The sequence below is a fragment of the Aulonocara sp. 'chitande type north' Nkhata Bay genome, linkage group LG7 (genome assembly GCF_057382095.1).
Source record: "Aulonocara sp. 'chitande type north' Nkhata Bay isolate Kocher_YH1m ecotype deep benthic linkage group LG7, A_spYH_male_GT1.1, whole genome shotgun sequence".
NCBI classification, from domain to species: Eukaryota; Metazoa; Chordata; class Actinopteri; order Cichliformes; family Cichlidae; genus Aulonocara; species Aulonocara sp. 'chitande type north' Nkhata Bay.
This window is the reverse complement of record NC_141350.1, coordinates 34992649-35018295: the sequence shown is the minus strand read 5'-3', so window position 1 is coordinate 35018295 and position 25647 is coordinate 34992649. Positions and strand designations below refer to the sequence as shown.

Sequence of the window (25647 nt, the reverse complement as noted above, 5' to 3'; positions counted from 1 at the left end):
TGTGCTGACTTTTTACAGCCAGTTACAATAACTCGTACTGCGTACTAGCTAGCATGACGGAGTTTCTATACAGCTGGGTGGGTGCTACTATGTTACTGATAGTGAACTTTGTTATATTCATAAGGTTAGTTAGTAGAGTTGCCAACGGCTCCTTAAAAAAACGGAATTGTCCCACATTCAGAGAAAATATTAGGTGTTTCGTATTGAGCTGAAAAGGAACACAGTTTGTCCCGGACTTCAGCTACAATGGAAAAAGACACAAAGGTGGAGTTATTCTGTGTCTTTATGCTGCAGCTGCCTCTTCTTCTCTCGTTCTCTCCCCCTCTCTCTTCTGTTTCTACTTCAATCATGAAATTGATCAATGATCAGCTGATCGGCTCTCTTGTTTGTTTATCGCTCACTTTGCGCCAGAAAGAGGAAACCAGCGGATGTCACGTTAAACAACAGCAGCATGTTTAAGCTTGATCAGCTGTTGTTAGAATTTATTTAATATTAATTTCTAGTATCAGCTGATGTTTGCTGGAGCCACAGCTGTAAAAGCTGCTGGTCATGATATCAGTTTGGATATGTGGTGAGAGGGAAACATGAAGATGAAACCAGGAGATGTCCTTACTGAATCATCAGAGCTGAACAGGTGATGGAGAAACAGGTTTACCTTTTAGGTGACATGGATGAGTTGAAGGGAAGTTATGAACTGTTTCTGAGAGACAAATAACACCAGGATGCTTTTCTATGTAGCTGACAGCTGGTAACTGTGCAGGGGCGGGTCTAGCAAAGTTTTGCCAGGGGGCCAGGTAGGGCATTAACAGGGAAAGGGGGGCACAAAGAAATACTTTTATTTCTTATTCTCATTTAAAATGTCTCGCTTTTCATAACTAATTATCTGAATCTTACAACCAAAGATTTTATCTGATGTAAAATGTATAGAAATTATACATATACCAACAAGACAGTGTACATCACTGTCACAACGGCATCTGTTTTCATTCAAAGGCTTTATGGCTTGTCCTATAATACCTGGTGGGCCGGTCTCTAGTCAAAATGCCCAGGCCGATTTTTTGTCCCAGTCCAGCCCTGGGCACGACACGCAGTGAATTAATCTGAGCAGGTGCATTAAAAAATAAATGGCTGGGCCAGCGGTGCACATCGCAAATCAGCTCGCATAGACACATTAGTTGTGCCTCTTCTTAATGACAGTATCTTAGCTAACAGCCCCAACTACCAGATTCAACTTGTAATTGGCTAAAAATAACTTAGCCTACCGGTGAGAGGGACGTTGCTAGCTGGCAGTTTTTTCAAGTGATGTTGAAATTTCCACATTCCGACACAAATGCTTCAGGAGCTGTCAGCACCCCGGAAATACACGGATACATCCGTAGACTCGAGACAGAATTCACAATGCGTTTTCGGGACTTTCAGGTGTATGGACCAATGTTTTCTTTTCTGATCAAACCAGAAAGCTTTAATGAGCAGCTGGATTTGTCTCGTATTAACTGGCTGAGTTAATGCCAGTTAATGCGACATCGAAATGCAGCTGATTGAACTGAAAACCTCGACTCTGTGGGGGTCAAAGTTTACAGAACTACGAATGCAGCTGGAATCCACAGCTGTGCGTGTTCATGGAGCTTTCATTTTCACCTGCTGGACATCACTACCTGACAAGTTTAACTGTCTTCAGAACATTGCAGAGGCCTTATTGACAGTATTTGGCTCTACATATCTGTGTGAGCAGATTTTCTCTCACATGAGTGTCCTCAGGTAGCCGTCTGAATGCTGGACACTTGGAGACCTGTGTCTCTGAGTGGGAGACCAGAGATCACATTAACATTTGTGTCTCTGTTTTAACAAACATGCCATATTGGCTCAGTTTATTTTTCTTATCATTGTTGTGAGGAGACCATAAATAGCATTTGCATTTTCTGTTGTATAGTACATTTACTGTTATGGATAAAAAGTGTCTTTTTTTGTTTCAAAATAGCTGATAACTATTCACTGATAGCTGCCAACATCTGCGAACAAATATAATTCTATAAAGTTGTTCTATATAGTGTGTAACTGTTAATATAGAGCGTTATTAAATTTATTGCTAATGCAATCATATGGCACACTGACTTCTGAGGAAATTTTAGATGGCGCTCATGATCAAAAAGGTTGCCTACCCCTGCTTTAGATCACTGCCATCTTGTGACCACGGTTGTCTATTGTTGCTCAAAGCTCTGCTTCTTTTGTACTCATAGGAAATTGTAGCTGTCACTGTTTAACATCTCTTTTTTTGTGATTTGCGCATGCACGTTGTGGATAAACTGTGAATCTTTCACAGTAAACTGATGGGGAATAGCACGCGAGGCGAGGCAAGCTACCGCTGGAACTGTTTTCACTGCTCTGAGGAACACAGCTAGCATTAGCTAGTAAAGATGTTTCAATGATGTGGCACCATAACACATGGATTTCCTCTTGCTAACCGCCATGGTCAATGTGCGACTTCCTTCAACAAGCAAGTTGAGCGGGTGCAGGCTCAGCCAGCACTTTTAGATTAGCATCTACACCAGGGGTGCTCAATACGTCGATCGCAAAGGTAGTATTGGTAGATCGCATGGCATTAAAAAAATAGATGCCAGCCTATCATCCATCCCGTCACTTGATTGATACAGGGAAGCCAGTCAGATGACAGCAGATTTTTCCTGACACTTAGGTCGCTGCGCATGCGCAAACAGCGGCGCGAAGTGTAGTAAAACTGACAAGCTAGTCAGCGAGTTAACTCCAATTTTTAGCTCTCGGTTTTTTCTCTTAAACCTGGCCGTCAGCAGCTACTGTCCGGACTATGCATCCCTGGCTGATTCAATTCAGTGCAAGTCATCAGAGTAAACTCAGGTAATGACAAAAAATTTACATAGTTAATTGTGTTGTGAAATATTGGATATTGCGGTTATGCATGTATATACATTGTAGATATAAAGAATCCTCAATATATTTATAAATAAGTATATGTTTTGGATTTTTGTAGTGGGTAGATCATTTTGACTTGGTCATTTTATAAGTAGCTCACATGCGGAAAAAGTGTGAGCACCCCTGATCTACACAATATGCTAACGCTGAAGTGTCATAAGACTTGACAAACAATTAATTTGTGTTGGTAACATTTATTTTAAAAATGCATTTCAGATCACAGTCAGACAGATTTTTTCTGTGGAACCTCAGCCTTGATTTTTCTTTGTTCACTCTGGCTTTTGAAGAAGTTCTGAAACACTGTAGAAAATGATGGGATTAATTTTAATTTGTATTACATCTTTGCAGCATAATAAATTCCTGGATGGACTGACTGACCACGAGTGATTATTTTCATTGCAGATTAATCTTTTAAATTTTTTGATGAAATGCCAGGTCTTTTAAAATGTTCCAAAAACTCATTAACTGGAATGTCAAACAGGTTGGGAGTAAACAATTGTCCTTTGATGTTTTCTGTTTCTGATCTGTTTTGAAAGGATGTACAATTACCAATCCTGGACACTTAAAAGGGCCTGAGCAGAAAATGTAAAAATGCCATCTCTCCTGTGCCCACAAAAAGTCAGAGTTAATCAACAAAAGAAGGTCTGTACCTCTAAAACTGAAAGCTACAAAGCAGCCAACAGAAAACCAAAAATTATTGCATTATAATAAATCCTGCACTTTTGAGCTTATCACTTTTGCAAAACAGTCAACGATGTCCTGTGAGTCTCAGCAGGAGGATGAACACAGTCCTCTACCTCAAGCTGTTTATCTTTCAGTTCTCAGAATTTTTACCGTTCTGAGAGCAAGTACATAATCTCTGAGCCAAAAATAAAGCCTGGGTATAACAAAGCACTTCTGCTGCCTTTTAAAAGGCCATTCAGTCTTCTACTTAGGTTTGAAAAAGAAAGAAAGAAAAAAAAAAGGTTTGAAAACTTTTTATTTAAAACGAAGCTCTGTCTGAGGAACTGTTGCGGTTTCTTTAGATTTTACCTGACCCGACTGAACCACTTCTATGTTTAGACTCATGAACACAAAAAAAATATTTAAAATCCTGGGCACATTTTTAAAGGTAAAAATGTTCGAATAAGGGAATTAACAATAGCATGGTTGTTATGGTGGGCAGAGAACACTGTGCTCAGCCTGGTGTGCTCAGCTGGCTACAAGCACCATGTGGATGTCAGACTCATCTCACACTTGTCCATCACCAGAGACTGATGTGATGTTAATGATGCTGCAGACTGATGTAAGGCTTGATGCCATGGCAACAGCCTCCTGCTTCAAAGAAATTCAGTTGTGGTTTTTATGAAGGCCGTCTGTGCATTTCAGTTGAGTGTATTTATGACCTGCCAGAGCGGAGAAAAATACAATGGAGAAGAGATTCTTAAACCATCTGAGGTCAATGCTTTAAATAAAAGCGTATTTATAACATTTATAACATCATGCAGGACTCATCACTCTGACAACCTGACATAGAATCCAACCTATTAAACACTACAGCTTATAAACTCATCTATTTGTTTTAATTTTTGTTTAAGTTTGTGACCTCCTGGTCAGGTATGCCTGACCAGGAGGAACATAAATCCATCCATGTTTTTTAACTGCTTTGCAAACCAGTGTTTTCGTGGTGACTGAAGTCACCCCAGCTGACTTTGCTAAAAGGCAGGGACATCAGAGAGACAAACAGCTCATCCACGCTCGAATTTACAACAATCAGTCTTTGAGAACATACTAACTCCAAATAAAAAGGTCACTCAGCACATTAGGCTTTTCCTTTTTCTTGTGAGGCAACAGTACTAACCATTGACACCGATAAATACATCTAGAAGCCTGTTTTTGATGAAAAACTTGTTGTTGTTGTTTTATCACATAATGTGCCACTACTTGGTTAAAATATCATTTTAAATGTGTTTTGGTTGTTCAGTTTAAACTTTCTTGGAGGAAGAACATTGCAAAGCAAATGAGTGCAGTTTTTCCAAATTAAAAAGAATGATTAAGAAATACTCCACTACTTAATACTAAATACTTCCATGTGTTGCTTATTGTTTTTCAAATGGTGGACACACAGAAATACCAGCACCTTTTTTTGTCTCACAAATGACATCACTGTGTATAATTTTTTTCTGATTGTTTTTCACCACTACTCTTTGAATCCGTGTCTGCAATCAAATATAATCCCTGCCTCAGCTACCCTGGTTTTCCAGTCTGTGCTTATTCCCACTTGGGAAGCACGGTGCTTCCTTGTGCTTTGGACTAACTTCACTGAGATTAATTGTTCTACTTGATTGTTTTTTTTTCTGCCAGCCTCCTGCTAGCCAGCTGACCCCTCTCTGTGTTGTGTTTGCATGTTCTCCCGATGCTTCCATGGGTTCTCTCTCCGGGTGGTCTGGCATTCTCCCACAGTGCAACACGTGCACGATAGGCTCCAGGTCCCTGCTACCATTAATTGAATAAGCAGGTAAACATGGATGGATGGTTGTATGGTTGGTTGATTAAACATTCTAGACTTTAAAATGTGAAAATTTTTATTCTTTATACTATATAAATTCTTTATAGTTTAATGGCTAGATATAACATGGCTTCCATGTACAATGTCAGTTTCTGGATCATAGGGTATTCCAAACTAGGTAGGATATTATTAATCCCAGTGACAAGTTTGGCATTCTCAAAAAAGTGGAGAAAAGACACTCTTTTGAGCAACATAGAGACAAGATGGAGATGGAGAGACAGCAACCAGACGCAACTGACTACACAGAGGAGATGCTGGGGAGTGCACACAGAGGCTAAAACAAGTGACTAGACACAGGAGCTGGGGATAAAACAGACATGGAGACACGACAGAGTGGAGGGACAGAACAAAGCCCAGACGGGGACATGACTGAGCTGAGACAGCAGGAGACAGAGACAAGACCGGTGAAACGGGAAAATAAACATGGAGATAAGGCTGGAGACTACAAAAACCAACACAGGAAGCTAGACACAAGAGAACGAGAGAAACACTGAGGGAGGAATTAGTCTCACTAAACACTTAAAGCATGAGGTAAATGAAACCAAGAATCAACTCAGAATATTCAAACACTATAATGTCCAAAAACTACAACGCAGGGCCATGACATATAGAGATTTACACTTGGTGAAACCTCGGCAGCTGCAATGATCCACGCTTGTGATGGCTCACATGATCAATAGGGGATCAATGACCCTCAGGAATACCTCCAAAGGGTATTCCAGCTACATTGGGTTAAATACCTGGGTCACACAGTTGTTATAGAAGTGAGGAAGCCTTTTGGACGAGATGTGAAATATCTTCACAAGCCAAGAGACATCCAGTCACCTTCTTTTTAAGCACTCAACAGGATTTAATAATAATTTTAGTACTGTAGATTTAAAAAGGCAAACTATCTGACCAGAGCAGTATTCGTGTGATGTGAGATGATATGTGAGGGGAGAGAAAGTAAAATGTTTGTGTGTGAGTTGAGTCAGACGGGGCCAGATGCCAGGCCTTTGATTAACTGCAGCCAGCCCAGAATCATGAGGTGTTCCCGTTGTTAGAAGACATGGAGCTCCTGCTGAGAGTGATATCAAAGGGCTGCAGTCACTACTGCTGATCTGCCAGCTACCTGCTGTGTCAACATGTCTGTCACCACTGCCACGCTGGGCCAGGGATCATACACGAGAAGGGTCAGGTGGGGAAATGAGTCGAGAAGTAGAAGAGGAGAGGATTTGTGTTTGTGTTGGTGCTCGTGTGATGAATTATAAATGGTTGGAAAGAGGAGGAAAAAGAGCAGATCAGGTTGGACAAATCACTTACTGTCCTCCGAAGAGCTGCATCCCCAGCAAGGCAAAGACCACAATGAAGAGGAACAGGAGGAAGAGCAAGCTGATGATGGACTTCATTGAGTTCAGGAGGGAAACAACAAGGTTCCTTAAAGAGTTCCAGTATCTGACATGAAAGAGCAAACAAAAAGAGGGGCACAAAGAAATTATTGTTGTACATACTGGAGCACACACACACACACACACACACAAAACAAACAAACAAACAAACAAACAGGAAGACTCAGACAGAAGTAATATGACAAATCTTGCAAATTACACATATCAGAACAACCAAAGCAGAGGAGGGCAGAGTGGAACAAATAGCAACAAGAAGTGTAGGTGGCATAAAACAAATCAGTGTGTCAGAGTGTACAGCTGCCAGTCTCACTGAATGACAAGATTAAGGCTAATCTTATGGCATGAAAGGTATAAACTATGACATGATTGTCAGTACAGGGAGCAAGGCAGAAAAGAATAGAAGAACACAGCTTCAATATTTAGGACCTTCTGGTAAGAAACTGTTTTATAGATGTATTGGTAAGTTTATTATCAGGTCTAGTCAAGTGCAGTCCAAGTGTTACGTTGCAGGTGTGTATTAGCACAATGCCACAATATTAGCAGGAGTGGACAACCCAATAAATTAACCCCAAGTGTTAGGATGCCTGGGTCGTTGACCCAGGGTTTTTGAGTTTATTATATTATTTATAATTTCTAGTCTTTGGTTTCTTTGAGTTCTGTCTTATGGTTTATGTCTCTGTCTTCTCTAGTTGCTCTGTCTCCCCTGTCAGCTGTATCCCCTTGTGTAGTTCGCGTCTCTGTGTATCCTTAGTAGCTATATCCCCGTGTCCAGTCAGTGTCTGTGTCTGCCCTGGTCCCACGTCTCTGTTCCCTCTGTTGCAGTGCGTGCGTGTGAGTCTGTGTCTTTAGTTCAGTCTGTGTCATGTTTCCTGTTTTATTTTGAAGGTCCTTGTCTGAGGTTAATGTATCTGGTTTCGCTTCCCCTTGTCTCATTAGGCCTGATTTGCCCCAGCTGTGTTTCCCTCCTGTTACCCATTCCCTGATTGCTCCCTCTGTGTATTTAAGCCCTGTGTTTCTCTGTGTCGCGATCTACCGTTTATTTTGCTGTGTGTTTGTCTGCTTGCCTGAGTTTATGTTTAAAGTCTCAGTTCTGGTATCTTTTTAGTTCAGCATTAAAGCTGTTTTTTGAGTTTACTTTGTGCCTCCAAGTGTCTGCACTTTTGGGTCCACGATTCCTGTCTGCACACAGCCTACACCTAACACCAAGGTCAGACTGTGTGATGCCCAAACCAAAGAGCTCATACAACAGGACAGTTATGTCAAGCACAACAATAAATATACAACAGAATGTCTGAAAAAGAAATACTGTGGGAAGACCTTAAGAGTGCAATAAGAACCATATACATGAATGCAATACAATTTTCAGCTAGATTCAGGTTTTGCTCAGTAAAGTAGTGCTTTCAGTTTTATGATACATTGAAAGCTTTTCCTGTATTGCTTCCTGAAGACACATTTTAAGTGTTCAGATTAAAAGTCAAGGCAAAGAGATAAAAAGCAGACTCCTTAAGATTTCTCACTCTAACGTTATGTATATTTCACAGTTATGCACTGTATACTGTTTTTGTGTTCCACTTTGTCTGATTTATGACACCAAGAAGGAGACATTTTTCATCTAAACTGCAGCACACAATGAACACAATAATATTGGTGGGGCTGCAAAGTGCAAACAAAGAAAACATTTCTGCATTGAAGGCATGTTGTCAGGGATCTATGTGCAGGCAGGCGGAGACTCGTCGAGACAAAATAGCAACTCAAAAACCACAGCTTTATTACCAGCAAATAACAAACACATAAACTGAACAATGAAAGCTGAGACCGGAAACACAAAGGCAAATCTGAGGGTACGACACGACGCTGAACACTGGAGGACACACACTATATACACACATGAGGGAACGAGGAACAGGTGGGGACACAGCTGGGAGAAATTAGACCTAACGAGACAGAGAAAGCAAAACTAGAAACACTGATATAAGACATAAACCTTCAAAATAAAACAGGAAACACGAGGGCACAAGGACAAAACCTAAGAACTAAACCCTTAACCAGAATAAACTGAAACATAGATTTATAATAATGATCAACAAAGCAAAACAAGGGAATCAGAATATAACCCATAATACAAAATCAAACCAAAACATAAGAACTCAAAATGCTGGGTCAAAATCACCCAGAACCGTGACAAATGTATGGTTATACCTTGTAGTTTCACACAGTGAACTTACTTGGTGACTTTGAAAATCCTAAGCAGTCTCAGAGCTCTCAGCACACTGATACCAAACGATGCTCCTGGTTTAATCATGTCCCAGATCACCTCAAAAATGCTGCCAACAATCACCTGAAGACAAAAGGAGAAGGTAAAGTTATTACCTGATGTGTGTGGCTCTGCTTTTAGGACACCAGTCATCACCAAACAGAAGCTTGGATTACAGCCTACACTTACCCCAAAATCAAAGCAGTTAAAGGAGGAGTGGAAATAATTCCTTACTCCGAGGCCGTACATCTTCAAAGTCATCTCAGTCAGAAACAAACCCAGAAACACAAACTCTGCAGTGTCTGATGGACAGAGCAACAAAACAGAGAGCGTGTAGTCATACAGGCGGTGAATAAGTGAGTATGTAGGAGTGCATTTTATTCTGACACTTACAGAGGGCTCTTGTAAGCCACTCGGGTTGGTCATAGTGGACTATGGCCACGCAGAGTGTGTTGAGGCCAACCACACACAGGACGATCCAGTAGAAACTCTGAGCCTTCACCATGCGGCGGATGAAGAAGCGGGTCCTCTTCTCTTTACGCCGGAAGTAAGATGAGCTGTCCATCTTACCGCTGCTTTTCACACTGGCCCGACCAAACGGAGAGCCAGGAGGAGCTGAAAACGATGACCAAGAGGTGAGAAAGGAAATGTGTGAGTGTGCAGCGTCTAATTATTTCTCAGATTCACAGTTTTCACAATGAATCACTGTTCGTTTCCTTTGCTTTTTTCCCCTGGTGATCTTAAAATTAGCTTTTACACTCAGATGGCTGTAATGCTTACAAGGCTTTCGTTTAGCAATCATAGAGAAAATAATCCACCTACTTCCTCTTTTAGACATAAATTAAATATTTTTTATTGTAAGGTAAATCTGTATAGAAACACTTAGGCCAGCTGTAGTTTTACAGGAACTGTGTGATGGATATGGGTATGTGTTTGGCACACTGGTTTCCTGCCTTCCATTCATAAAAGACTCACATTCTGTGACTCATATAAACTAAGCTGGTGTGGTTTGGTTTATAATTTTTTTTGACAGTAATGTTTTCTAATAAGAGCTTGCATGCATCACATCCTGCCCTTTCAGCTGTGGTGTAATTAAATATTCAGGCTTCTGTGTATTGGGATTTTTTGCTTCGAAGAAATAAACATTTTACTTCTGTTGGGTTAAGAAAGCTGCACTCAGAATTTCAACCAAAACAAACACAACAGACTTTATGAACCCAGTATCAAAGGCACTGTTAATTCTCTGTAAATAACCTCTCTCCTCTACACATGAGCAGCTCATGCAGGTTAGACAGAGCAGTAGGAAGGCTTTGATGCAACTGTAGTTTTTTTTTCTTTCAAATATTAGGTCTGTACTCATGGAATACAAAACAGAGTAAAAGTGTGTGTGTGTCTCTCTCTCTCTCTCTCTCTCTCTCTCTCTCTCTCTCTCTCTCTCTCTCTCTCTCTATATATATATATATATATATATATATATATATGTGTGTGTGTGTGTGTGTGTGTGTGTGTGTGTGTATTTATTTATTTATTTGCTCCAGTCAGGTCACTAAAGTACTCCACTGCTTCTCCTTTACCACAATGTACCCACTGAGACCCATAAATACAGATAAGGTAGCATCCTAATTTTATGCCCCTAAAGCGAGTGTCACTGGTCTCAGGGTGTTTGAGATTCAGATCACTTTATTTGTACCTACAGAGAGATACTCTGCACAGCATGCCTGGATTGTTTACCACAGGCTTGAATGTTGTACGTAGAATCTGCTGGAGCTACTCTTCCAGTTTTCCAGTTTGGGGTTTACATAATGCTACTAATATCCCCTAATGCTCCTATTATCGCAGGAACCACTTTGGATTTCACTTTCCACGTCTGCTGCATCTTCACCTCCTGGTACTGCTCAGTTTTCTCATGCATAGTTGTAAGGCCGTTCTTTCTAACAACAAATAAGGAGTTAAAATTGCAGTTGAAACATCCCCCTAGAAAAAATCTCCCAGACTTAAACCGCTCATATTACGCATAAGCCCTCCTCTGAATACGAGTCTGATACATCTAGGAAGAAACTGAAAGTCACTAGGAAAAAGGTGCAAGTATTGAAGGAAAACTGAGCCAGCTGTAACTGTCTGGTGCACAGGGACACTCACTCGAGTGTAATTCTTCCATTTGACTATTTCATGTAGACTGAGACTTTTTGCACATGACACCAATAGAAAGGACAAAACTGATTCAGTGAATGCACAATAAAATAATATTTCTGTGGTTTGGTCAATGTAGAAATAGAACAGTTTTAGAACAACATGGGGTAGGGCTCTCAGTTCTGTTCGTATTTATCTTGTTTTAATTTGAAATACTGTTCTATTTTCATGCTATAGACATTTTTTAAGACTGCTGGTTTTATATTATCCTAATCTTCAGTGTGTGTTTTTAAGTTTTTAGTTACTGGTATTAATAAGTTACTGGTAAGTTGCTGCTATTTTGGGGGCAACTATTGAGCTAAGCTCACAAAAAGTTTCTTTTAACTGTTATACTAGGTAGAAAAATGTGCTCTAAACAGATTTAACACACTTTTAAATCTGCTCCCAAGCAATAAACTCGTTCATGGCCAAGAATGTAAACTGATTAATTTTTTTTTTTTTAATCTCCCCATGGGACATAAATCAAACCATTAAATCACCTAAACACTCCTTGAAATTTACCTGCAGCTGCTCATTAAAACTGTGCACCTACTACTTCTGTGCTGCACAGCAGAACTGCAGGCATTATGAGTGAAACCAGTGAGATAAGACATGGAATATATATGACATCTATTCCCTCAGCAATGTTTTTTCTAAAGAAACAAACAAACAAAAAAACAGTCATTAGATCAGATAATGGGGAAAAAAAAGAAGGCAGCTAAATTGTTTCATTTACCCTGCTAATGCCTGTTTCCCAACCCACAGACAAGCAATTACACGTTGGCTTTGTTGGGAAGCATGAAGTCCCTTAATATTAAAAAGTATAATTTGAATATGCTGCAGGTGATTCTCCTGCTATTTCAACAGCCTAATTAGAAAAGTTAATTATGCTCCTTTGCCCTCAAGGTGATCCACAGCCAGGAGAAACTTTAGACATTCGGTCTCTGAATCCAAGAGCTGCTAGAATAATATACATTATTAAGATCTTTGGCCTCGTGTTTAAATGTTGCAGAGACATGGCATCCTGATCTGATAAAGGGAGGCGACAGAGTCAGAGAACGTGTTCACTGTAGAAGATGAGCCTTTATGGGGGGTTTATTGTAAAGGTCGTGTTTGTGAATAGACAGCATGTAAAGGTCAGGGGTATCCTGCTGGTGGACGTGGGTAAAAAAAAAAAAAAAAAAAGATTTACCAACAGAGGAGATGTCTGCGAAAGGATCCTCCCCCTCCTCAGCGCTGATCAGGTCGTTTTTACCCTTCTTCACTTTGCCTCGCTTCAGGACTGTAAAGAGAACAGCGCGGATGTAAAAGGATAATAATATATATGAGGATACAGTAGGACCTGTTCTGCTTCATCTGCATTATTTAATGCAGATCTGTGAAAGTGAAGTTGATTATGCCAAGAAATGCTAGCATTTTCTTTTTCCAATGGAACAACTGTGTGCGTGTGGTGAAGATGGGTGAGCTAATTGGGAGCTATGAATAGCAGGCATCAATCACGTTTTTCATTTGGAGATTTTCTGCCTTGCTGCTTGAAGTCGGCCTTGGAATGAAAAACCGCCAGCATGACATGAATGTGAGGGTCATGTGACCACTTCAGTGCCGTTGGAGTGGTGGGCTCGTTCATTAAATCCAAACGCCTGTATATCTGCTCGGGAAAGCAGCTGAGAGGCAGGAAGGAGGCTGAGAAAATAAATACGGCTTTGAGACCACTCCAAGTCTAATTCTTCATCATCAAATCTCTTTCTGTAACTGAATCCCAGAAACCTTTGTTCCCTCTTCAGAGAGGGAAAAAAGCAGCTATGAAAATATCAACCTGTAAAAACTCGGTTTTTGAAGAAATGCCTGTACCTGCACTAAGATAACATATGTTTTGGTTGGCGGGTTTGCTTTGTTGTAAGCATTATATAATGATTCATTTATAGGAGCTCAAAAAACAGCCAAACTGATTTGAAAACAAGGAGATATCTGCACAAATGATTAAATTAAAGAAACCCCATATTTGTGAGAAAAGCAACAGATGTTATATTTTAATTTTTTTTTTTTCAAATTTCTGTTCTTTGAAAGTAATTGAAAGCAGCTGCCGCACATCTTTTATCTATAAATGAAATATCCAGCCTGTAGAGTACGTTATAAAAAGGCTAATTTCCTCAATTTCTTATCATTAAAAGTCTTAGTAAATCATTTCAGAATAAAGAGTTTTATAATCCTTTTTTTCTCCAGACGGGCAGCTATGATTGACACTGTGCTCCGCTAATCATACCTGTCATTCATCTGACGGATGCCAAATACATATTTTCTGCTTCAACAACATCAGAGCGGTTTTTCTAAAGCTGTGCCTCATACGTTTTAATCCTCCATTTGTAACTGATTGAGGGAAATAACGCTGCTGACTACTGTCATTTTGCTGGAGTCATTAGCATGCATGTGTATCAAATGTGTGTGTATCAGTTTACCGTCATGTATGTATGTGTGTTGGTTCAATAGGTTTCCTTCAGACTATCGTTGTTAATCCCACTAATTAACCCCTCCCTTCACATCGGGCCTAATGCAATGACATCATGAGGAAGAGACAGAGACAGAGACAAAGAACAGTGAAGATGAGAGGGCAGAGTGGAAACCATGATTAGCAATCAAATGGCTGGCTAATCATAAATTTATTTAGCTTGCTGTATTCTGTTACAGTTACCGTTTAAAAAGGTGGTATTTAGAATACAGTTACTTTGTTGAAATAAATGGATTACACGGTGGTATTTTCCTGTTTCCTGTTGTTGCGGGTCAGGATGTTCTGTTGTTCCAGGCGGCAGCGTTACGGTTGCCATGGCTACAGGGTGATGCTCTCTCTGCTACTGTAGCTGTGTCCCAAAACGTCGGCTGCATCCTCCGGAGGCCGCATTTGAAGGCCGATTACGTCACAGCCAGGCGACAAAGGCTGTCCCAATTCGTCGACTCCTACAAATTCGTCCTTTATTTCCCTGAATTTGAAGGATGGGTCGGGTGTGTCCTTCGTGGCCCACCATATCCCAGAATTCATAGCGCGGCTCAGCCAAATTTCAGCTGCCAACAATGGCGGCCGCTAATAAGTTTTAAAATTAGTCTTATTAATCTTTGTTGGTCGCAAAATAAACTTTTAACATATTTTCAGGCGAGAAAGTAGCTGTGTAAATTACAAATATGTGCTTGGTTTATCAAGATATCGCATATTTGCAAAAGTGTGCCGATGTTTTCGGAGACGTCTGTTACCCACCAGCTCGATAGCAAGCCGGGGGGTTCAATGGTCACTCCAGCCGGCGAGAGCAGCGGACTCCCGGCTTCATCGTTTTCAGACCCCCGCTCTTTCGCTACTCAGGTTAAACATGATATAGAAGTCACTCGGATAACTTAAAAATGTAATTGTTTGCCTTTTTTCTGTGTTTTATTTGTTCCGGAGTAAATCGGTTTGGCTGAGATCAAAGTTATTAGATTATTAGATTAAATAAAACTTTATTAATCCATCGGGTGGGTTCCTCCGGGGTTTTCACACAGCTGAATAAACGTTAAACAGAAATGTGAGACGGTCGAGAATTTACGCCAGTGTCCTGTTATATTTTAGATAGCAAGGAGCAGACGGACACCGACACAGCGGTGACGCAAATCTGAAGGCTAGACCGTCCAATTTCACAGCCTCGCACTTCCGGCCTTCTCGGTCTTCGAAGGACCCGGCCCACGTAGACCGCGAAGCGCGAAGGCCGGGTCCTCCGAAGGGTGCAGCCGACGTTTTGGGACACAGCTTGTATGTTTCCTGGGTGAGAGAGGCCTTTTTGTTGTTGTTGTTGTTGTGCTAAGGTAATAGGCAGAATGCTACAGGCATAGCCCTGAAGAATGTAGCCTCATGGGCAGTGTAGTCCGTGCTGCAGGGAGAATGGACTGCCATACCCGTTAAGTGTCTGTGAGCGCGAGGAGGGAGAAAAAAGGAGAGTGGAAAAGTACGAGTTGTCATCGAGCAGAAACAGGAGCTGGAAGCATGTAAATATAATAATAACCACTGCAGCCAAGAAGAATGCCTGACGAGCCCAGTTGTAAGTAAGCTATTAAGACTCGACTGTACACTGCGTTTGTGTTTTTCTCCGAAACAATAAGTTCCGTTGGAGCAGCCTTTCAATGCCTCTCTCTGTGTCTCGCTAGCAAACTTGACCCAGACAACAAAGTAAAACTAGTTTTCGGCTACGAGCCCGACACAAACCCACCGTATTAGCCAGAGGTCCCTTTACTACGGTTTGTAGCTGCGGACCTTAGATAATAGTAATAAATCACATTCATGTAGTTGTAAACAGCATATTAAGTAATCCAAAGTATTCAGAATACGTTACTCTCATTGTAACGTAACGGAATACGTTACAAAATAAATTTTGGGGCATGTAATCTGTAATCTGTAGTGGAATACAAACCTTCCCAACACTGCAAATGCACACCTCCCCTATATTTGGTTAAATGTCCCTTAGCAAGTTGTACTTCAGTCAGATGTCTCTACCATCAACCAGCTTCTGGTTTAATTCTTGCTGGATATTTGACCACCTCTTTCCTGTTTTTAAGAATATAGTCCTCAAATTTTCAGTATGTTTGAGGTCAAGGCGTTTATGCATTATAGTTATTTGGTGAAGCAATTAATTTGGCATTAGCAAAAGAGCAAAGATTAGCAAGCTAAATACATAAATCTGCTAATGGTTTGTCAGTAATATTAACTGATAATAACTGTTATAATAATTCTGATGTGTTATGATGCAAATGTCTCAAAAGCCTGGAAACAGACTAAACATACTGAGGTGACTTTAGATTTTAGATATATGCTAATTATCTGAGAATTGCACAACAAAATCTGTTTAGCCATAGATTATTTTTGCATGAAAAGTTAAAAATTGCAAGAACAACTACTTTGTGTACTCTGCATGTTCATGGTTTTCAAAGATCCAAATAGTCACTGCTAACTTCAGGCGGGACTTGATCCTAATCCCCCTACAAGCTGTTTGCTGACAACCATTACACAAAAACACGACAAACAAAACACTAAATAACTACCAGCAAAACATACGTGACACTGTGAGATTAGACTGTAATAGAAAAGAAGAAAGAAAACAACATTCAAGCAAAAGACCACAACAGCCATCTTAAAGTTAAACAAATAAAATAAAATGAGGTGTAAACTGCATGTCTCAAATCATATGTGCAGTCATTTCAAAGTGGTTCAGGGTGGGGTGTGATCTCTGAAGAAGAGTTTACAGTACTTTTGCTTGAAGTGCTCATTCTTAGTGCTCAACAGCACTTCTAAGACTAAAACTGTGAAAACGACATGCTGCAGTGTTACATGCCAGACAATTTTTTGGCTGCTGCATTGAGTTCCTGGACTTCTGTCATCTCCATAGGATTGCCAGCTAGCTTGTTGGGTTTAAAAAAAAAAAACTCTAATCACAGTAATAATTTGCATCATAAAAGTCCATGCAACAAGTAGACAGGTGAAAAAAAGAGCCAGATCACATCCATGACTGATGACTTTAAAATGATCCATGTGCACAAGTTTAATGATGTCCAAAAGCAGTCATGAGATGGAAACGATGAGCCATACCGTCTCTGTGCCTGGTTTACCATCGGCCTCCTGTGGTAATGGACCATGGTAAAGCAGGCAACAGATACTCAGCCCTGTTTTCACCTGGAAGGTTTTGTTTCCTCTTGTACCACGCACCGTCCAGTGGGGACTTCTCCTCTGCAATCTCATCCTCCTCCTCCAGCAACACCTCCTCTGCAGCGAAAGAGAGAAAGGGAAAAAAAAGGGGGATTTTCTTTTTTACCCTTTTTTTTTTTTCCCCCTAAACACAACCATGCTTTTTGAAAGATGAGTCTAACCTGCTTTGCAGATCCACTCCAAGTATCCGGTGAGCTCTCTCTCAATCTGCTGTTGCCTGCGAAGCTTTAGAAACTCCTGTCTCTTCTCCACACGCTCTCGCTCTTTGGCAAATTCTCTGTTGAGGCAGGTTTTTTTTTTTTATATATACACAGCAAGAACAGATTGCATTAACATTTAACATGTGGTAGTTTGCATTTAAAGACTTTTTTTTATGTTTGGCTCATGTAGGCAGATATTGATCTACGTAAGACACAGATAAACTGTAGATGAAGTTGAGGTTCAAACAATTCGGGCAGATGGATTAATAAGGTCAGAGTTAAGATGACAGCTGGGAAACTGTTGAGGATATGCAAGAGGAAAAAAAGGCTGCTGGCATAGCCATAACTCTCAGGAGATATTTCCAACATTTTCAGACATGAAATGTTTGGGTGGAGAAGAAAGCTCATGATGCTGTTTCATGGCTCTGTGAGATAGGACTATTGGCAGCATATGCACTTCACGTAGAGAAAACAATGAATCGTATGATATAGTATTTTTTTCCTCAGTTCTGTTTTAGGAAGCATGTTTATTCAGTTTTCAGTTGTCGCACACAACTTTCTTGTTTTAAGGTCTAATATGAAGCTATAAGCAGCAGGCTATTAGCTTAACATAAAGACTGAAAGCAGCGGTATGCATATGACATCTTTTTTTTCACAACCTCTGTAGTAGAATCATTTCAGGGATTAAGTTATTCAACCTTAGTAGTGCTAGAGTATGTCTGACTTTTCACTTGTGTTATTGCGATAATAAGATAAGAAAAGATTAACAAACAGCCTTTGACCAGCATTAGAAGTGCCTGCTCAAAGGATTTTGTTACCTTGTTGATTTCCTCTACTTTACTATTTATGCCTTGTATATAGTTAATGTAAGTTAATGGATTGGTGGCACACAGTCATCAGGAAGCATGATTTGGAATACTGAACAGTTCATAGTTTTTAATAGTTTCATGAAAACCAGGAAGATGAGAGGGCAAAGTGATCATTTCACCGAAGGAATATGAGCTAGCTGTTGTTGGATCATCATTTTTCTCAAGAGCTTCATTTTAAGCAGCGTTTCCTTGCGACGTCCAGACTAATGATCAAACATGTTTGCTTTAATCAAGAGTTTAAAAAGACAAGAGGCCGTGAGTCACGGCAGGTGAGGCAGGGCTCTCTGTGACCATAGACACAATGAGATGGACAGACGTTGCCTTTAGGAGTGCAGAGGACCAGGATGATTAAAGCTACCGAGCACAGGCTTTTCATTACACAAGACAGGGAAAGACAATGAGAGGAAGAAGGTGAAAAGGAGAAGCAGTAGATGATAGAAAAGCATGCTGAATATTCTGTTGATTTACTTGATTAACACTCAGTTTCAAGCCATAAGATAATCTTATTTTTTGCTGCTCCTATAAACAGCTACAATGTGGCCCTAAAATACTTATTTGTACATACAGGCCACCGAAACAGCCAGAAGCTTTAATTTAATGTCCTTTTAAAGATTATAAAATATTCTCAAGAAGTCTAATAGAAACGCATCCACTAACACATTCACATAATTTAAGTGACATAGACTTCCATTTACTGCTTATTAGCTTGCAGCATTTCCTGTCATATGGATGTGATGAGAGGATCCAAACATCAGTATGGAAGTTTATTTTTGCACTACTGAGAAAAAAGCTTACGTTCTGAGATATGTAAATTTTAAGCTACCTCTGAGTAAGTAAAAAATCTTGAAATATGTAACTCAAAATTTTAAGTTATTTAGTGGAAATTTTGATAAGATCACCAAAAATATATACATACTGTATACAAGGGACACATGGGCACAAGTCTTTAGCAGTTGGTAAAATTCTATATTTAGCGTTTTCAATCTCTAGTTCTTAGTTGCCCCCAACACACACTCACACACACAGTTTGTCATCCCTGTGTTCATTTTCTCGTGTGCTACATGTTCCTGTCCAAGTACAGTGGAACCCCGACTTACGAATGCCCCATTTAACGAAAAATTCAAGTTATGAAGGCACTTAACGGCAATATTTCTGCCCGTGTTACAGCAAAATGCCCGTGTAACGAAATCTGCTGGCTCTGATTGGCTGAGTCCAGAAGGCCCACAATGCCTTCCAAATCATGTGACAACCCCCTTGGCTTCCGTACTTGCGCTTCGCTGTTCCACTTGAACGACGTATTGTTGTTGCAGTTAGCAATTAGCCTATCGTTCACTCAAAAAGCACGATGAGTGCTTCGACTTACGAAAGACCCTTGGGAATGAATTAATTTCATAAGTTGGGGTTTCTGCTGTATTAGTATTTGCTTCTTTTGTTCATTGACTTATTAAAAGTTAGTTTTCTTTGACTTTTTGTCTCACTCTTTCATTTTGGCACATCCTTTGACACAGACTGTGAGAAGCTGAAATTCAGTGAAAGAAACTGGCAACCTGACAAAAACAGCAGGGGCAGAGGTGATTTCAAACAAGGCAAACAACATAATGATCGTAAAGAAGAGAATATATAACTACAGTTCACCCTTTAGGTTTACCTGTAATATATGACTTACCCAGAAAGAACACCAAGCACCAGGTTAAGCATGAAGAAGGAGCCGATGATTATGAGAGGGATGAAGTAAAGCCAGTTCCAAGTGTTTCCTGCGACGTCATTGGTCTGGACACACAGAAAACAATATTAGCATTAGTACTGGTATATGTAGATTTAATTCTTCTGTGCTTTGTTGTGAGATGCACTCTCAAAATCAAATTAAGTTAAAGTTTGTATACGTTAAGCTCCAAGAACATTTTCAGTGTCTTTGCCAAACTCTGAAAAAAATGTGCAAAGCTTTTATTTCCAGTGGGAGTACAAATAAATAAATTCTCATTTCATTCATTTAATTAAACTCATAAATAAAACAAAAAATCAAAGAAAAAAGAAGTGCAAAAGGACACCTGGGCTGACTGTTCATTTTCTTATTAAACTGCATGCTCAGTGTAAGGTAGTAACTACACTTTACTAAGTTAATGAATAAAGTTTTGAATAAACTTGGTTCTGTATTATTGCTTTTCTTCAAACTATTTTCAAATTTTCATCCACAGCTCTGAATATAAATGTATTTTTCACTACTGTGGCTGACAGAACAAGAACTTTTGCCTACTTGCCTCATCAGAAAAACAACTTTTCAATTAAATAAAACAAAACACTGAAAAAAACAACAACCCAACACTCTATCATATCAATGGGGTCCCCCAAAACAGCCCAGCTAATGTTCCTCATGCAAATAACTCGGTCCTCTATCAATGCCAAACAGAAACCTATATTTTAAAAATAAATTGCTCCTACACAAACAGAGAAACAGAGCATTTAAATGACTCTATATTCTCACTTCAAATACACAAACACAAACTGATCACCAGTCCAAGAAGGCACACGGCACCAACTGATATCAGGTAGGTGCAAAATGCAGACAACACAAACATAATAATTAGATCCCTGAACATTAGATGCATATCTGACGGCTGAAATCCAAATCACGAGCATTAATCTGCTGAGATACCAGCCTCAGATGTTCACTTGTGTTTCCAGTGTTTCCGTGCTTAGTGCAGATGGTCAGACCCACAATGAAACATAAAAGAAAAGCTAAAAAATTAGGATCTACACTTATGGTCATTTAGTTCTGTCTGCTCTGTGATTTGTGACACACACTTGTTTTTACACACTTGTTTTCATGTTTTAGTTGGGACATCCAATTGACATTATGCCATCCCTAGCATGCTTTCTCTAGCATTACCTAGCCACTTCCCCTAACCATAACCATCGAAAATAAATGCCATGGCCTAACCCTAACCTAATTATAGCTCTGACACTAAAACCTTCAAACTCAGGGACAGGTATTTTTTCCCCCATTAGCATTCCCATTTTTGGTCCTCACAAAAATATCTAAACATGGTACATACGTACACACACACACACACACACACACACACACACACACACACACACACACACACACACACACTACTCTATAGGATCCTGTGATTATGAAGTACTGTGTTCATATTAATGCAGTCATTAATGCCGAGTTTTTGGACTTTCCTCATTTATTGTTAGATCATTTCCTTAGTTATTTTTATCAGTAAAGTAAAACGAGTTTGTCTCAACAGCTCAGATTAGATGATAAACCATTATTTTAGCGTTTTTACAGTTTTTCTCAAATGCTAAAACACAAAAGCCAATCCTCTAAACAAAATGACCAGTTTTCTAAACACATTTACTAAATCTAGCCATCATTTACCAATATCATAAACACATGTCACATGAAGACACAATTCACAGGAGACAATCCTCCGTTGTCATAAATCTAAACACATCTTTCCTTGCTAAAACACAAGTTGCAAAAGAACTCATATTCTCAAATGAAAGCTCATGTGATGCAACATGCTTGCCACAGTCAGCAATATCTGAACACAATGAACACACCTGGCATCATTCATTACACACAACGACTCAAAATTGAAGACACCTGTTGCTAATGCTGTGATCACATGTATAAAAGCAAGTTCAGAGTGCACAGTATGCTGAAGAGTCCAAACAAACACAATGGATGAAGGCAGAGTCAGGGGAAGAGGAATTCGATGCAAAGGAGGGAGAAGAGCTGGCCCTGGAAGAAGAGGAGCAGGCCAACGAGGAAGAGGAGGAGGCCCAGGAGGGAGAGCAAGACAACCTCGCACCATCATTACGGACGAGATGCGAGCAACAGTCATTGTCCATGGCATGACAATGGCTGAAGCAGGACTAAGAGTAGGGGTGGACGATATAAACGATATACGATAGAAACGATATAAATTTGGCCAACGATAGAGATTTTGAGTATATCGCTCTATCGCGATAGCGCATGTTGATGATGTCATCAAGCTGCGCCTGTTTTGGTCGAAAGCATCGCAGCGGCTAAAACCATTATCATCTGCAAATTATGGCGGGCCACAGTCATAGCAAAGAGATGAAGCACTTTTGAAATATGGGGAAAGCCAAAAACTGCGCTTCCTCCACTTCCGTAACATTGATTCATTAATGTTGAATTCTCTCTCTATCCCCATGTTGTTGCAGTATATTAATAACTAGCCTCGTTTTGTGGATGAATAATCTCAGTTATTCTCCTGACTGAAGTTTGGCCCGTGTATGGCATCCTGCTATGCGATTGCATTTGTCCCTGACCACCAGAATCCCTCACGTTAACTTTTATCGAGTGGGAAAAAAGTTGGCGTTCATCCTCCAGCTTCACTGTGCTAATGTTATGCTAACATAGCTGTGTCGCTAGCAATCACGTAGCACAACATTATATACCAGGTAGTCCAACTTCAGTAACCCTGCAAACGCCACTGCTGTTTAGTTTTCTGTCTTCATTTATGTTGGAAGTGGTAGCAGAGCTGTACGTTTGAATTAGTTTCAAAAATCTCTCAGTCAGAACATGGTATGAAATGTTTAGGTGGAAACTAGTGAGCTAACTTCCTATTAACTTCTAACTCCGTTAAATTTAATAAATTCTGTTTTCATGGATGTAAAACTTAATTGTTACACCCGATAAAGCAGCAATTCTGATGATTTAATTAAAGATGAAAGAATTTAGACCGTTTTTAACTCTTAGTGTTCGTTTGACTTTATGACCTGAAGCAGACGGAGTTTTGGACCCAGATTACTCCGCAAAGCTCCTCACTACGGCAGCCGTAATGCTCTGACAATCCATCAAGCAGTGTGGCTTACCAAAGTTGTACTAAAATATTTTTTAACAGATTTCTGCACGCCAAAATCGGTTCGAGGTCAGTAAGCACAACCAGAATTCATACATACTCTTGATTTTTGAGAAAATTAAAAGGATTTTAAGTGTGCCTTATAGTGTGGAAAATACGTTATACAGAAGAAAAGAATATATGGTGATATATCTCGTTACCGCACATGCTTCAAATTATATCGCGATATGAATTTTAGGCCATATTGCCCAGCCCTAACTAAGAGTCCATCCAAACCTGAGTAGGTTCACCGTGGCCACCATTATCAGGGCATTCAGACAACACACCAGGTATTGTACTCGATTGCTTTCTTTGTCACAATACAGTTTTACAAACCTGTGAAAGTAGTCTATTGGTTTCAAATCAGTTGTGACTGTATTTTAACACATGTCAATTGACAACACATGTTTCTTTCTTCAGAGTTGAAAGAATGCCACATAGAGGTGGGAGGGTTGCCATATTTACAGCGGCACAAGAAACCCTCATTGTGGATATGGTTCGTGGGAACAACCTCATCAGACTCCGGGAGATCAGAGACAAAGTCATTGCCGATAATGTCAACTTTGAGAGCATTGACGATGTCAGCTTGGCCACAATAGACCGAGTTCTCCGGCGCAAAAAGACGCGGATGAAACAGGTCTATAGGGTTCCCTTTGAGCGCAACTCTGCGACACAAAGACCTACGTTACGAGTATGTGCAAGTAAGTATACATCCATGTTCACAGTACAGTTAGTGGACATACTGTGTTGCTCAGTGGCCTACATTACTTCTGGACAATACTGTGCTACCTGATTGACTGTTGTTCTGAACACCTGTGCACTTTCACATTTTCACAGAGGATATTACAGTTGGACACGATGGCCAGACCTCATGAGTACCTCTTCCTGGATGAGGCTGGCTTCAACCTGCAGAAACGAAGGCAAAGAGGCCGTAACATCATTGGCCAAAGAGCCATCGCTGAGGTTCCTGGCCAACGGGGGGATAATATTACTTTTTGTGCGGCCATGGGTTCGAAGGGGCTTGTCCACCGGCATGCTGTCCTTGGGTCTTACAACACCCAACGTCTCCTCACCTTCCTAGAGGAGCTAAAACACATCCTCCTGGACCACCACCAACACCATCCTGGGCCCGCACATCACATTTATGTGATCATTTGGGACAATGTCTGCTTCCACAGAACAAATCAAATCAGAGAGTGGTTCACCACCAACAGTGACCACATTTTAAACGTCTGTCTGCTACCCTACTCCCCTTTCCTGAACCCTATAGAGGAGTTCTTCTCATCATGGAGATGGAAGGTGTATGACAGACAGCCATACACAAGAGAGAACCTCCTAAGGGCAATGGAGCTGGCCTGTGTTGACATCCCAGCGGAGGCCTTCCAAGGATGGATTCGCCATTCCAGGGTGTTTTTCCCGCGGTGCCTGGCGAGAGACAATATAGCCTGCGATGTGGATGAGGTGATGTGGCTCGATGCAGCTCAGCGACATGATGCCGCACAGTGATTGTGGTGTGTGTGTGGTGTGAATAACGTAAATAAAAAATCTTCACACCCTGATCATGTTTTCAAGAGTACTGTTGTGTGCAATAGATTCTGTTTTTGCATTGAGTTGTGTTACAGTAGTGTACGTACATGCAGGATTTTCTATGGATTTATACTCTTCATATGAAACTCACAAATCTAAATGCCTAATCCCCCACAGAGATCTACGACGATTCGTTACTGTATAGTTTCTAAAAATATGCATTGGCAGTTATGAAAAGAACCTTCTCACAAATTGAGCATTGTGTTTTCAATTCTTTTGCTGTAGTGTGTAATGATGTGTATAGTGTTTACATTTTGTTGTGTTTATGTAGCTTTAGAAAAGGGTGTTGTATTTAGACATTGGGGAACATGGTGGAAACGTTTGTGAAATGTGTTTTAGCATTTGAGAAAAACTGTAAGGTATTTGTTTTGGATTTGCGAAGTTAATATTTACGGTTTGGTTCAGTTTCAAGACACGCAACACAAAAACCAGATCAAAAGATTATTATGATGAATGAGAAGGAAATACTGAATCATCGGGTAGCTAAAATATGATTCCTACTGAATTATAATGTTGCCTCATGTAAGCTGTAAGGCTTTTTCTCCCTCATTTTCTGAGGCTTACAGGGTTCCAATACATCAGCTATGTGTAGTTGGATGTTTTATTATCATTTTTGGTTATGTCCCAAAATGACACTGTACTTCACAGTGACTGAGCTACAATGGGGATAATAGTCATGTTACTTTCCCCAAAGGCGATTCTGGGAGTCAGCACCCACACAGCGGCCTGTTAGCTCGGGACAGACCTGCCGACTGATGGGCTCTGTTGAGGCCGGTGACTTTTTGCAGACGTCAGTGTCGCGGCGCTGCCACACACTGGCTGTAATTGTGATGGGAGGTTCGGGGCGGCTGAATCAGCAGGCAGGAGATGTATATTATGCACCCGAGAATGTGAGAAGAACGCACACAAATGTACAGAAGCACACCCTCTGTCTCGGCTGTCAGAGAAGCAGCCGCCCACACACCAGGATAAATGGCTGAGGGAAGCTTCGCTGCTTTGCACGGCATCGTATCTTTTACAGCATTTCCAGCATTTCATCACCGTCTCATCATCTTATCACTCAATCTTCATGTCTTTCTCTGCATCT

The 25647-nt window shown here is 40.4% G+C and overlaps 1 protein-coding gene across 6 annotated transcripts in view; it reads right to left on the bottom strand.

Moving 5' to 3' along the window:
* The window catches only part of LOC147325606 (putative voltage-dependent N-type calcium channel subunit alpha-1B), a 217353-nt gene that overhangs the window by 77570 nt on the left and 114136 nt on the right, over positions 1–25647 (bottom strand). For 5 of the 6 annotated variants that reach the window (XM_086300181.1, XM_086300176.1, XM_086300179.1 and 2 more), the window contains exons 6-13: positions 19757–19860; positions 17183–17298; positions 16989–17078; positions 12498–12587; positions 9530–9751; positions 9326–9438; positions 9108–9220; positions 6797–6928 (exon numbers count right to left, since the gene is read on the bottom strand). In XM_086300181.1, the coding sequence (XP_086156307.1) occupies positions 6797–6928; positions 9108–9220; positions 9326–9438; positions 9530–9751; positions 12498–12587; positions 16989–17078; positions 17183–17298; positions 19757–19860 (980 nt within the window). The remainder of the gene's footprint in view (positions 1–6796; positions 6929–9107; positions 9221–9325; positions 9439–9529; positions 9752–12497; positions 12588–16988; positions 17079–17182; positions 17299–19756; positions 19861–25647) is intronic. The other variant, XM_086300178.1, reaches the window with a different exon arrangement.